The sequence below is a fragment of the Orussus abietinus genome, unplaced genomic scaffold (assembly GCF_000612105.2).
Source record: "Orussus abietinus isolate OABI.00-Male unplaced genomic scaffold, Oabi_2.0 scaffold57, whole genome shotgun sequence".
Lineage (NCBI taxonomy): Eukaryota > Metazoa > Arthropoda > Insecta > Hymenoptera > Orussidae > Orussus > Orussus abietinus.
In genome coordinates this window covers 1-13011 of record NW_019394270.1, presented here as the reverse complement: position 1 = coordinate 13011, position 13011 = coordinate 1, and the positions used below count along the sequence as shown (strand labels likewise).

The following is a 13011-nucleotide window of genomic DNA, read 5'->3' as shown; positions in this document are numbered from 1 at the left end:
AACGGAAAAAGACTGGAGTAAACGTGGGAAATCCGTAGAATTGTAAATAATACACACCCTGTTTGTACATAGATAGTGTCGTAGTGAACATCGAAAGGTGTCTAATTAATTTCTCAAAATCACTTTTAACCGTTCGAAGGAAATATGCATACCGATTCATGTACCAAGCGATAAGCACTTAAAGTTCATTAACGAAAAGATATATCGATTGGCAGTCGTTTTCTTTCACATAGGGAGTAAGTTGCGATGTCAGGTTTGTGCCGTGTATGAACGTAAATGTGGAACGTTCCAGAAATGGACGATCCACCGCGGAATACGTCGTGGAAAGAACCAAGCTGTGCCAGGAAGCCAAGGCACTGACGCCAAGGCCTCGTCCGACTCGGAAAACATCCCTCAGGTTCAGGTACTCAACCTAAACCTTACCCCACCTGCTTAATATAGCCTGCTTACCACATTCCGCTATGTTTTCTCGCACTACGTCAGTCTAGCGAATTTGTCTCATTTTATTGCCGACACCACATACTCTTACGATCACGAGGAAATTAACTACACTTTCATTTGGCTAACTACGGACATAGAAATGGACTCGTAACGTAGACCAGACGCGTAACGGTGGAATATCATCATCGGACATTTATCATTTAAGGTGATACGAAAGGAACATTATATATATAAAACGTTAAAATATTTATAAAACTTATCTCCAAATTGGATGCACCAAATCATTAAAAACTTTAGCACGTGATTATGGAGGCTCTAAGGAAGAACGCGATGCTCGTGAAATTTCATTATTCACAAAAAAAAAAATGTAATCTTGGTTCTAGTCTAGGATAAATACATAAAAAATCTTTTTTTTTTAAGAATGAAATTTCACGAGCATCACATTTTTCTTTAAGGCCTTCATGAACACGTGCGGAAATTTCAAATGATTCGGTGCACCCAGTTTGGAGAAAAGTTTTATGAATCTTTTCACATTTTGATACATAGAATGACCCTTTCATATCACCTTAACTTCTGTACAATTTACTGGAACTCCAGGCTCGGCGAAGTAGCTGTCGATACATAATGTGTTTTAATCGAGACCTCCATTTTCTTAAACGTTTAGAGGTTTGGACGTTGTAAGTTATATAATTCGTGTAGTACGGGGCGTCTCTGTGCGATCACAAGTGTCGGTAACGTGTCCTCAAATGCCACTTCTCTAAAAGGTCCTCCATACGGTGCACTTAATTTTTCATGTGTGGCTTTAGTTGCGATCGCGAGGAGTTTGTCTCTTACGCTGGGGCGGGGGTCAGTTTATCGAAAAATTATTTTAAAAAGGGAATTATGTGTTGTAGGGGTCGTGTAGCAACTGTGGCGTTGCTTGTCATAGTGTTCGTGCGACGCCCAAGGGACACGCGTGTCATAGCTGCTATCTGCACTGGAGGTCAGTTAACTCTTGTCATGTAAACGTAAACACGTAAAATCCTCTAAATCTAGTTGGACTTCTTCAATCTGAACGAACGTTTCCGATTGCCGGTAGGATGTTCATACAGGCGCGTCTTAAGCTTTGTTATTTTTCCATAGGTAGCTACCGAATATTATCCCTTCCTATCCTTGGAATCCAATGTCACGGCGAAAAGCAATCGAGTAACGGTTCAACTTGTATGAGCATTCTTGTACTTGGTTCAAGGAACTTATGTCTTAAGGTGATGTGAAAGTGGCGTCTAAGAGGTCTCGTTTATGAAACTTTTTCTCCTGAGTACACCGAATCGTTTAAAGCCTTTACAATATAGGTATGGAGAGTATAAGGGAGGTCCTGAAACTCAAGAGATTTCAATTTTTTAAAATTTGTTCATAGATATTCTTAGAATTTGTTATAAAAAATTTAATTTCGTGAGTGTCTGGACCATCCTTATAGCCTCCATATTCACGCTGCAAAGCTTGAAACGATTCGGCCCTTCCAGTACGGAGAAAAGAGTTTCATGAACGACTGACTCTTCGGATGCCACTTTCACATCCCCTTAATGTTAGAAACATAGAAAACATCAACCGTAGCGTTATTTCTTAATCGTTTAGGCGCACTGGTGTCGCGAGGCCACTAAGTTCCATGCCGGGTCGCTCAAACAAAAGAAAACCTCCACGTGGATTGGTTGTAAATCACGATGATTTGGCAGCTTTGGCTGGTCAGCCTAATCAAGCCAGCAACAGCTTGCAAGCTATCGACACAGAAATTGTTAGCCTGAAACGACAAGTATGTTATGAAAGAACCATACCTCTTAACGATGTAAATCGTGTGGATACATTTTTTATGAACTTTGTATCTTTCCTGCTCGGAGCATATGAATGCTCCGAAAAGAACTTGGTGTAGCTACTACGTTATCATTATATTATCGATACCAGATTTTATTCGTATATCGAATGGCTCCGTTGAGAATTAAAAAAGGTGATCCTGTAATTATCGTGTTTCTTTGATCTTAGATCCAGTCGAACAAACAACAAGTCAGCGCACTGAAACGCAAGACGACCGATGGGATCGATGATCTACGTCCACCTGAAGTATCCAGTCGTATAAACGCGCGGTGGACGAATGACGAGTTACTACTTGCTGTCCAGGGTGTTCGGAAGTATGGAAAAGACTTTTCAGCCATAGCCGATGTCATTGGAACCAAGACCGAGGCCCACCTTCGATCTTTCTTCGTGAACTACCGTCGGCGGTACAACTTGGACGCTGTACTCAAAGAGTACGAGGCTGAGAATGGACCGATCTTAATCGATGATGAAAAAGAAGAAAAGGTACATAGAGTACATTCATATGTGTAATGTTAGCCTATTGGCGTGGAACCTTTTCGTAAAATAATATGTTCCTTTTTGTTTTGTTTAGATGGAGGTTGATCAAACATCGAATAACGAAGCTGCAGAAACGTCTCAAAAATCAAAAGCGTCTAGTGGTCTCAGTCAATCAACCAAATAACAATTAAATAGCGGTTTTGGTACCACTAAACGTGAAAAGTAGCGAGAACAATTACTACATATGGCACCCATAGTGAGGTTCATATCCTAAGGATTGCGAAGAGTTTAAACGAGTCGTTAAATTATTGATCTAGTATTCTTCGATGATGGAAGCATGGGAGAAAAGAGTACACAGCCGATTTTGAGAGGTGGTGTTTGTTTTTCTAAAATCACTGACTATAAACGAGAATCGAGTATTTTGCTGAAACTCAGGGATTATTGGAGTGTATGGGTTTTATTGAGACGGTACACTTTCGCCGTATATACGAATTTAATTGGACAGAATAATTGCTTGGATCGAGACACGACAGGTCATTGATGAGCAAGCAACGATGATGTTCCATTAAATAATGTAGAAGTTATGTAAGTGAAGACGTTAAGCAAGAGCCGAAAGACTTCAGTGGTGTTGTATCTCACGTGTAAAAGATAAAATATGATGTTAATGCGTACGATCGTTCGATATCAAGAATAATCTCGACAGATTAGTTCGACTATTATTTTTAACAATTCTAGGAAGTACGATAATCATGCTATCTATTTTACGACCGAAATGAGAGGAAATATATTGAAATACGATGCTTGCTTTGCTTCAGTGCACGCACACGAATCCGCAAAGAGCTCGGTGCATCAAATGGTGTCGTTTAATTTGCAAACTGAGGCTGAAAATACATATCGTAATTAAGCCAAAGAAAAGAGAGAAAAAATTAAGTTCAAAAGTTTCATGTCATCGAGATAAATGAGCCAAAAGACCATTTCATTTAAATGCGAACACAGTGAAGCGAAATCTTAGTATTGTTGGTTACTGATCCATAAATTCCAATGTTTATACGAAGTCATAGTTTTATTAAATTAATTGCACTTCACCCGAAGGAACAAATCTCCAAGTCTTTGATACAGTTTAAAGTGTTGATTTTCAATGTTTGTATCGATAACTTACATTACATCTGTCATTTGATAGTTAGATTTATATATTATACGCGTATATGTACGTATGTATATCTGTTAACCGCTGATTGCAATTATAGAAATGGAAATGTACCTAACTTCAGTTTGTAAAGCATGACTGATACGTGTATATATATATATATATATGTTTCATTTCGATCACTTGATATTCATTTCCTGACTCAGTTGTAAAGGATTTTTTACGGATATAGTTCAGCGATTAAGTGAAATCTTGCGAGTCGAGTGCACGCATTCTGTAATTGAAACTGAAAAACTGAATTATATATTTATATGGGTATTTATGCATTCACGTGTGCATAACCTTAAAAAGACAAATTCGACCGATGTACGCATATTGAGTGGATACTGTACACTAAAAGTTTGTATTTTATTTTGACGCAATATGTAGTTATTAGATTCATTTTAATGTTTTTTAGATATTTTGATTATATAATATAGGCGCCATTACACTATTTATTTACCTTAATGGTATGTGCTATTCTTCATTGAGAATGCAGAAGTCCAGCTTCGATGCTGCTTGCCTCTTCTGCAATAAGGGTTGGTCTTTCGAGACCAAGTTCATGAAACTACGGACCCTAGAGGAATGCAGAGAGCCAGGGACTAGATGATTTAAGTCTGAGATAATGTATATTGATAATCTGCTCGTCGAAATCGCGAAAAACTAAGCTCGCCAGAAACATGCGTGTTTTAATTCTCATAAGACCTTAAAAGAAACTAATCGATGCATGCTCTTGAGGAAAACAGAAAAACGATTCAATAAGTCAACGCGCAGTAATCGAGTAGATAAATTAGATACTAAATTTATAAAGTATCACGTAAGTGTAGGATAACATAAGAGTTTGAGGATAATTTTCTTGCACGTAGATAAATATATAAGGATTTCAAATGTTTCTTGAACATCTTCCAAAGTGTATAGTCTTTAACTGGTTGTAATATTGTTGCATATTATAATCAAACCAAGAAACGTCTTAAACTCGGCCACACCTTAAGACAAATGTAAATACGAAACTTCACTGTAGAATAAGTAGCAGGTGCAGTAAGTGCAAGTTACTATACACGTATGTGTATAGGGGAACGTTTAAAAAGACCGACTATCATTTTTGTCATAAGTGTATCTGTCGAAAGATATACCTGCTTCCAAAGTAGAATTACCCTAATCTAAAACGTTTTAAAATATATCTAAAACTTGTTTCCCTAACGATTCTCGCAATTACGTTGAGATATTCTATTTTTCTGTGTATTTAACGATATGGTTTAAAACCTTGAAAAATAGGATCGATGCATCTATTACACCTTAGTTTAAATAAATTCTTAATTACTTGGCACGGCTTTAGCAAGCTATTTCGCTATCTCTCGAACTTGATTTGAATTATGATATAAATATTGTAAGAAATAATATTTTATTTATAATAAATGACAGTAAATTTGATTTATTCGATTCACTGTACATTACTCGTTCTCGCGGACATACTTCTGTAACAATTCTTTCTTCATTTGTATGTAAGTCGCATCCGTTATATTTAAGAAAAACCTCAAGTTAGTAAAGTCCCAGTCGGATTTAGTTTCCACTTCGCGCCTCGTTCGAAAAACATTGGCAAAATCCGTTAATACTTCATTGTTATAAGTATTCACTGTGTTAATAGAAAGCACGGTTTTTCTTGAACGGTTTGCCGAGTGAACTCGAAAACTCAGATAAAGGAGATTCAAGAGTTTCGTTTCTTCTGAAAAAGGCGTATAATCGCCATGATCGAATGGATTTTCTAAATTTGGAACGCTGTCAAATTCATTTATCTGATCGAGACAATTAGAAATGAAACCTAGAATCTCATCGGAAGAAAATCCATCGCTTAGAAAGAAAAACGTATCTGATTTAATACGTGTTATATCAATAAGTAAATAGTAGTACAAAGCTTCGTTAAATCCTCGAATTCTATTTCCCGTTTTAAAGTTATAAAAGTTAGATTCATTTAGAATAACTTCTCTGATAGATTCTCGTATTTCTTGAACGTCATCTTGTAAGAGCATTAAGCATGATTTCCCTACTACTAACTTATCTTTATTCCGCAGCTTGTAATAATTGCGTATTAGTACCGACAAACATTCCAACGACAATTGTCTCTTCTTTTCATTGGCATCCGATGCATTTTGGAGAACGTACAATGTCGTCATCGAATTAGCGTCGTCATCATTACTTACAGAAGCTACTAACAAGTGAATTAAATGTTCCAGCTTGGAATTTCCTAGACGATACCTTACTTTGTCAATTAAAACAATGACGCTCTCGTCATGTTCCAATTCATTGATTTTTGCTGCGGGTAAACTTCTTGTAAAGTATTTAATTGAATAAGTAATCATAGCATCCAGTAATTGCGCGTTTTGGCTTTGACAAGTGCTCGCAATACGTCGAATAATATCCTTTGTCAATGCATCGTGTGGTTTAAGACAATTCAAGAAAGTTATCGTTAAAGGCAAGCTCGAAAAGTCAAACAGTTCGTTGATTTCGATATTAGTACGAAGCCCAAACTTGTGAAGACTGTCACACATTAGTGAAAGCACGAACTCACTAAATTCATAAGCACCTGGTCTGCCTTCTTTTAGTACCGAGTCAAGTGACCTTAAGTAATCCATGTCCAAGTGAAAAAATGACTCCAGAAATCCTTTGTTCCCTCCCATTTTATGACACAGTTTTAAAAATATTGTTTCCACGACGTAAGAAAATCCTTTCGAAGTTACACGATCTGGCGATTCGTCGTATGTAGAATTACGAACGTACGGCATGTTTATCACACGCTTCTGAAAGCAATGCAGATAAAATCTGTGCATTCGCTCAACTAAATTGGACGACTGACGTAATTGGACAAAACTCCACTCTGGAGTTTTCGCGGCGTCCAATTTAGCCAATAGATAGTATGTCGTGCACAAATATCCGTGAATCAAATTGGTATTCCTGAGAGTTATAACAGTCTGCATTATTTTTTCCACTTCTGTACAGATTCGTGAAAAGGCCGTTAAAGCTGTATAAGCTTTCGCAGCTAAAAGTCTGACGTGACTAATGACGCTCGCAAGGAGCTCTCGGATACAAAATTTAACTCGTTTAATGTATAATTCGGACGAGTAGTCTATGAAATCGCAACCACCGGTGGACATTTTGGAAAACAGAGTAAGAATCTGCATGCAACTCGACTGATCGTTAAATGTGGCGTTTAAGGATTTGGATGAATTTGAGTAGCTTTGGAGACTCTTCAGAGCGTGTTCGGCGAGTCGTGGATAATGCGTGATAAAATGATCGACGGAGCAGCCGTTAACTAAAGTTGATGTCTGCGATTCCGATGTTTGGCCTACTAATCTGGGAACTATCGTGCAGAATAACCGTAAGCTTGCATTTCTGAAAATAAATACGTGTGAGCCGTGATTTATGTATACCCTGGAAGAACTTGACCTTGTAATATAAATGTTGTACCTTATCGGCCACGCATGTGATTGTATATGTTGAAAACATGTCAGGCAGATGTCATCTAAATATGATACTAATTGTGGATGTAATTCCTTGTCAGCCACCAAAGAACACAAGAAGTGCAGATACGCAGTACGTGAAGAATCGTAGATGCACTCAGGGTCATCGATACAATTTTCTGTTCCATCTTGAAGACAATTTAGTAACGTGCGTACGGCAAAATGCAAAAGAGGCCTGCCTTTTCTATCGTCACTTGCAACGATTTTGTGAAACATTATTGTTCGACCTGCACCACGTCTAGTCAAATTTACACCTTCCTTCTGGTCAGTTTCTAAGAGTTTCCTCAGATATGTCTGTGGCAAGGTATTGTAGCGATTCTCTTTGCACAAACATCTAAAGGTAAACGATACAAAGATATTAATTTAACCTGTACATTCTATAAAATCATTTCACTTGAAGTCTACCTTGATAATTGTGCTATGGAGACTCCTGCTGCTTCTATTGCTCCCTTGTGACGACATTTCAACAATACGGATGCTATTATATTGAATGAACGATGCACGGTATCCTCTGACAAAAGCAAGAGACCTATCTCACAGGCTGTTTCGCACGAAACCTTAAAAATGTGAGATGAAGACACGTAATGTCTTTAAAAATATGCAATGAACGTTTATATATAACAGACATAAGGTACCTTTAAGGACATCCATATGCAGGACACGATCAATTGATGAGCCGGAGTCAAAATCACCTCATCGTACTCATTACTCATTGTACTTGATTTTACTGCTTCGTTAATTGCTAAGCCCATTTCAGCAAACGAGGAGGAATTTTCTACGGGTACAGAAAGATAAATCGAAACGGGTACAATCTTATAAAATGATATAAATATAATAAAATACTCTGTGCTCTCGTTACCTAAATTGGAAGACTTCGAGTTAAGCAGTGATAAGAAGAAATCCGTTGCTTCCTCCAGAAGACTTAGTAGCTTTATTGCAAACGTTTGTTTTACGTTTAACTCGGATTCTAGAAAACCAACTGCTAAAATTCCCATTATAGACCCATAGAAAGGTGAGCCCTGAATGATGGCTTTTAAAATATCTTGTTTTATCTGGATAAGTTGTTGTTTCGCGTCATGGTAATAGAAATCAACATAGTTTGTACACAATTTTAAATAACACTCTTCCATTCTACTAGTTAGGACATCTAACGTTCGTGCTTGCTCGAATGGTATCCAGTGTGTCATTATTTTGACGAGAGCCACTCCACTTTCAATTTCATAGAATTTCGAAGAATTACACTTTGTTACTGCTGTACCTAACAGCATCTGGAATTCAGAACATTAAAAAAGTCATGTGATAAATCTAATAATTTAGCCATGAAAATAGAATAGCCCTTACTTTCTTTTCGGAATCCATTAAAATATTGTGATCGAAATGGTCCAATATAATCGTGGTAGCTGTATTCCTAACATCATCCGCAGGCTCCAAAACAAGTTTTATCAGCATGAATAAACTTTCTTTGTTTGTAAAGGTCCACATGCCCCGTGTTTTAAGATGAGCACCCAATACAAAACCTGAATGTTGTTTCTTTTGGTGACGAGAAGTACTTGTTCGTGGACTATTGTTGCAGTAGGAGGCGTTAGTTTGTGACAGGACAGTTTTATACAGATTCAAACCAAGGATCTTCCTTTGGTAACAAGAACCAATCTCAAAACAATCGAGCAGGTACTCGTGTAACCATTTCATGAAGTCAAGAACACAGGCATCGTTGCTCTTGCAGGCACTGATAGATTTTTCCAAATTTCTAAGGAAAATTTTGAAGTAACGGATGATTCCATCTCTCAGAAATGCTGTCGTAATACTTGAGCTGAGATATAAGAGATGCTTCAACGTAGCAAATGGTTCACTGTTACCACTGCCAATACTGCAGCATGCATTATAACAGTTGATGGCAAATTCATTTATCCTGATGCTGTCATTTGAATAACATCCGTAATGTGTTTTGCACACTTCAAATTCATATCCGATTTTGCTGGCTATCCTCTCCAGATGTGACAGAAATAGAGTAGCATGGAGACGAGCAAATTTTTTACACAAAAATGGTAAAATATCTCTGAATCTGTCAAGAGTCGGCTCTAACCAATATTTACACAGTGCATCAAGAGAAGTATGTTCCCTACAGCAATGATTAATTAATTAATTATTAAGTTTTCTTTTTTTACAATTCATGTGTGAAATCTTACCGAGGTGAGGATTCCCAATTCAAAACAAATAGTTTTAAAGGCATGTAAAAAGCCTCTTGCCATTGCTTCCCATCGAGTTTAGAAGTAATACAGGTGTACAGCTTTGTGCCAGCATTGCGTAGGTGGGTTTTGGTCAAACTCATGAACAAAGTTGTTAAAAAATCTATTCCAGTGAAGAGTGAAACATCGTTCCATATGTTGCATATTTCTGATAATATGACATATTTTACTTCGTCCAACCAAGACATGTTGTAAACACAGCATTCAAAAACGAACTTAATGAAACCTTCGTACTTATCCTCCATTATTTTCAAATATAAATTAAATATCAGTGTGGCATTTTGTTTTCTGATATCTGAGATTGAATTGTCCCAATTTGAAGAAATAATTGCTTCAAGTTTATGCTCGTACATCAATTCGTTATTTGTCCAAAAATTATTTCTCAATGTGCTCAGCAGCCATGTATGTAAAACTTTGTAAGCAAAGTAGGAATATTTGGTGTAGCGAATGCAGTTTGCGTATATCACATCAAATGATAGTATACAAATGGCTTTTGAAAGGATCGCATCCTTACTGACTTGCAGATACCCATTTGTAATTGTTAGCTTAAATAACTCTGCATCGCGAATATGAAAATCACTGTCAAATGATTGAAGTCGATTGTTATTAAATGTTAAATAACATTTCAAATTCTTTTCAACTTCTTCTGGGAAGCATATAAGAATCATGGAGAAAGCACGAGATGCTAACAGTATGTAATCACCGCCGATATCTTCATTATTAGTTAAAATTGTCAATAATTCTGTTATAATTGATTTCCATTGTGCAAATTGTAGGTTACCCTTATATGCAGCCAAAATTATTCTCTAGAAACGTGAAATGAAGGAGAGATAAGTAAATATCAATGGTTCCTATGCTGTATTTAAATATAACCGTTCTGCAATAATAAATAAAATACTGACACTGAAAGTATGCGCATGTTTGTTTCTCTCACTTTGTAACTCCTGTGAAATTTGTTGCGATTCCATATTATACCATCGATTTGTAATCTGTAAGAAGTTTAATAATTCTTAATAATTCCCCTTTAATTCTCAATATATTTGTACCTTAATACTCTTGGTTAATACATGGAAACTGCTTGTAGTCCGTGTTCATTTGCACAAAAAAGTCCTCATTGTCATATTGCATTCAGTTGGTAGGATCTTTATGCTTTACACGGAACGCAATGGCGTGCCGCTTCTGTGAAGGGATTTTGACAGAAACTTCTGAATCTTGACATAGTTTCATACCATCTGAATTACTATCCCTGAAATTAAGACATATTTGTTGTCTATTTAATTGCAATCAATACAGCGTACTATAATATAATTTATTATTTAATTCCTTAGTTGCACTGGTTAACAAGTTTGAAACTATGCATTCCAAGTCACGGTACATTAATAATTATTGATGAGTTAAGAAAAGATCAGATCTTGTTTGTAACAATATATTTTAATTCGAAATCAGATGTTACAATGATTAAAGAAGGTTAATACAAGTCGCTAGGAAATTCTTATTAGAGAATTAATTCATTATGTTACTGTTCTTCTTTCCTCGGAAATTCTGGAACATACCCTTGTTTTTCTATCTGTTCCCTGAATTTTAGGTACTCTCGCTTTCGATCAAAATGCTTTACCTGTCCAAGCAAGTACAACCATTAAAGGATAACAATGTAGTCAGGAAACTGACTTGGGATATTTCTGATAAAACTTTTCAATGTTTAAAAAAAAAAAAACTGGTAAATTACACGAAGTTATAGAAATTATTTGGTTATTTCGAAGAGTTCGCTCACCCACTGTGAAGGGCAGAATTGTTCATATCGTTTTCTATGTTCATTACACTCTGTATCTGACTTTCCTTGATCTAAGCATTGCCAGTATTCATCTCGATGCCCCCAACATTTAAGACGTTCTTCCTTATTTAGAAAAGACATTCTGCAATCAATAGTTATTTACCATTTCAAAATTTCAAATATAAGGTTGGATAATTTCTCTTCCAATTTAGAAGCATCGTTCAGCTGCTTTCAATTAAATTTAAATATATTTTTTGACAATTATTGATAGTATTTTTCAAGTTTAGAACTTACCTACGGTAATGAATACAACGCTCTTATGATCAAGATGACAAAGCAATACAGGTGTTCACTCTCAGACACGTTTCAATGCACGTTTAAGACAAGAATAGTTGTTAACAGATCCTCCTAATGCAAGAGGAAAAGCAACTATACTTTAACAACAGAGTTAAATAGAGATATCAGTATAAAAAGTTTAACTAACAAATTAAACTGTATAACTCCACAGTTTCACGTCTAACTGGACGAAACACTGTTCCTTCAATGAAAAGTGGTTTAGCATCTGTCAACCTTGAACTAAAAATACTATGATTTACTATCTCTCACTGAAATAATTCTGAATGAATGTCAAAGGATTCTCAGATACGCAGAAGTCTACATAAATAGAACAGTCAACTCACTCATGTTTTTCCAGATGTATAAAAAGCTTGTGTTTAAAGTTTATCAGTCTACCTATTTGTTCAATTATATCAACTACAATCGCAATTACTAATTATAGCGAGAGTAAAATAGACATTTTCATTCAAAATTAACCAACATAAATAGGTTATGTAATAATGCTTATATTAATGAGTGAGAATTAAAAGCATAAATAACAAAATATTACAATAAAATGCAATAGACAATGGTAAAAACATATTATATGTATAATATTTACAGTAGTGCAAACTGATATTTAAAGGAAACATACTGAATTTTATTTCAAATCGGCTTTGAGGTTATAACGCAAGTCGGTCACAATTGGTCCTCATGCTGGATCTTCTACAAAGATTTCCCGACATGTAATTTTTTACACGATTGATTTTAAATTGCGTCCTTGGCAACGCAGTTAAACTATACCGCTAATTACAGCATCATCACCATAAATTTAATATTGGTACATAACCAACCTGAGAATTTTTATTTTAAACCGTATAGTGCCTAGAACTGCTTTCTTAATGTTCTCTTGCATGCGACATTACAGTTTCCGTCAACCAATTAATTAATAATTATGTATCTTTTATGTTAAGATTCTCTATTTGAAGTTCTTCGCGTTGAAATCGGATTCTGCAAAGAAATCTTATAAATTGAAATGAGTTCCGCAATCTCCAAGATCGAATTAAAAGATAAGCCCTAAATTGAAGAGCAACAGAGAGTGCTCATCCTTAGACCATAAATATCAAGACCTCGCATAGCAGTGGAAGGCAAAGATGACAGAGATGAGTTGGGAGATTGCTCACGGGCAGGGTCGCGCGATCGCACCGTGTG

The 13011-nt window shown here is 36.1% G+C and overlaps 3 protein-coding genes across 11 annotated transcripts in view; 1 reads left to right on the top strand and 2 right to left on the bottom strand.

Annotated features, from left to right (window-relative positions):
* The window catches only part of LOC105697085, a 33171-nt gene extending 27788 nt beyond the window's left edge, over nt 1–5383 (top strand). For 2 of the 3 annotated variants that reach the window (XM_012420082.2, XM_012420081.2), the window contains 5 exons: nt 293–403; nt 1335–1423; nt 2056–2230; nt 2458–2772; nt 2861–5383. In XM_012420082.2, the coding sequence (XP_012275505.1) occupies nt 293–403; nt 1335–1423; nt 2056–2230; nt 2458–2772; nt 2861–2950 (780 nt within the window). In that variant the 3' untranslated portion in view covers nt 2951–5383. The remainder of the gene's footprint in view (nt 1–292; nt 404–1334; nt 1424–2055; nt 2231–2457; nt 2773–2860) is intronic. The other variant, XM_012420083.2, reaches the window with a different exon arrangement.
* LOC105697086 lies at nt 5369–10844 on the bottom strand. 2 transcript variants are annotated; one of them, XM_012420089.1, is made up of 9 exons: nt 10760–10844; nt 10616–10702; nt 9654–10519; nt 8809–9586; nt 8327–8735; nt 8103–8242; nt 7873–8024; nt 7415–7801; nt 5369–7339 (listed from the first exon to the last, which is right to left on the bottom strand). In XM_012420089.1, the coding sequence occupies exons 2-9, from the start codon at nt 10679–10681 to the stop codon at nt 5404–5406; spliced, it is 4734 nt and encodes a 1577-aa protein (XP_012275512.1). In that variant the 5' UTR covers nt 10682–10702; nt 10760–10844; the 3' UTR covers nt 5369–5403. The 2 variants fall into 2 exon arrangements, with proteins under 2 accessions (XP_012275512.1, XP_012275511.1); XM_012420088.1 differs by having other exon boundaries at nt 8103–8735.
* On the bottom strand, nt 10766–12925 carry LOC105697089 (cytochrome c oxidase assembly factor 6 homolog). Of its 6 annotated transcripts, XM_023434833.1 has the most exons (7): nt 12654–12925; nt 12455–12525; nt 11969–12060; nt 11779–11892; nt 11485–11626; nt 11267–11328; nt 10766–10959 (listed from the first exon to the last, which is right to left on the bottom strand). In XM_023434833.1, exons 5-7 carry the CDS (start codon nt 11623–11625, stop codon nt 10842–10844), a joined length of 321 nt encoding a protein of 106 aa, XP_023290601.1. In that variant the 5' UTR covers nt 11626; nt 11779–11892; nt 11969–12060; nt 12455–12525; nt 12654–12925; the 3' UTR covers nt 10766–10841. The 6 variants fall into 6 exon arrangements, with proteins under 6 accessions (XP_023290601.1, XP_012275519.1, XP_012275523.1 ...); XM_012420096.2 differs by having other exon boundaries at nt 11779–12060; XM_012420100.2 differs by lacking the exon at nt 11969–12060.
* Between the last annotated feature and the right edge of the window lie 86 nt (nt 12926–13011).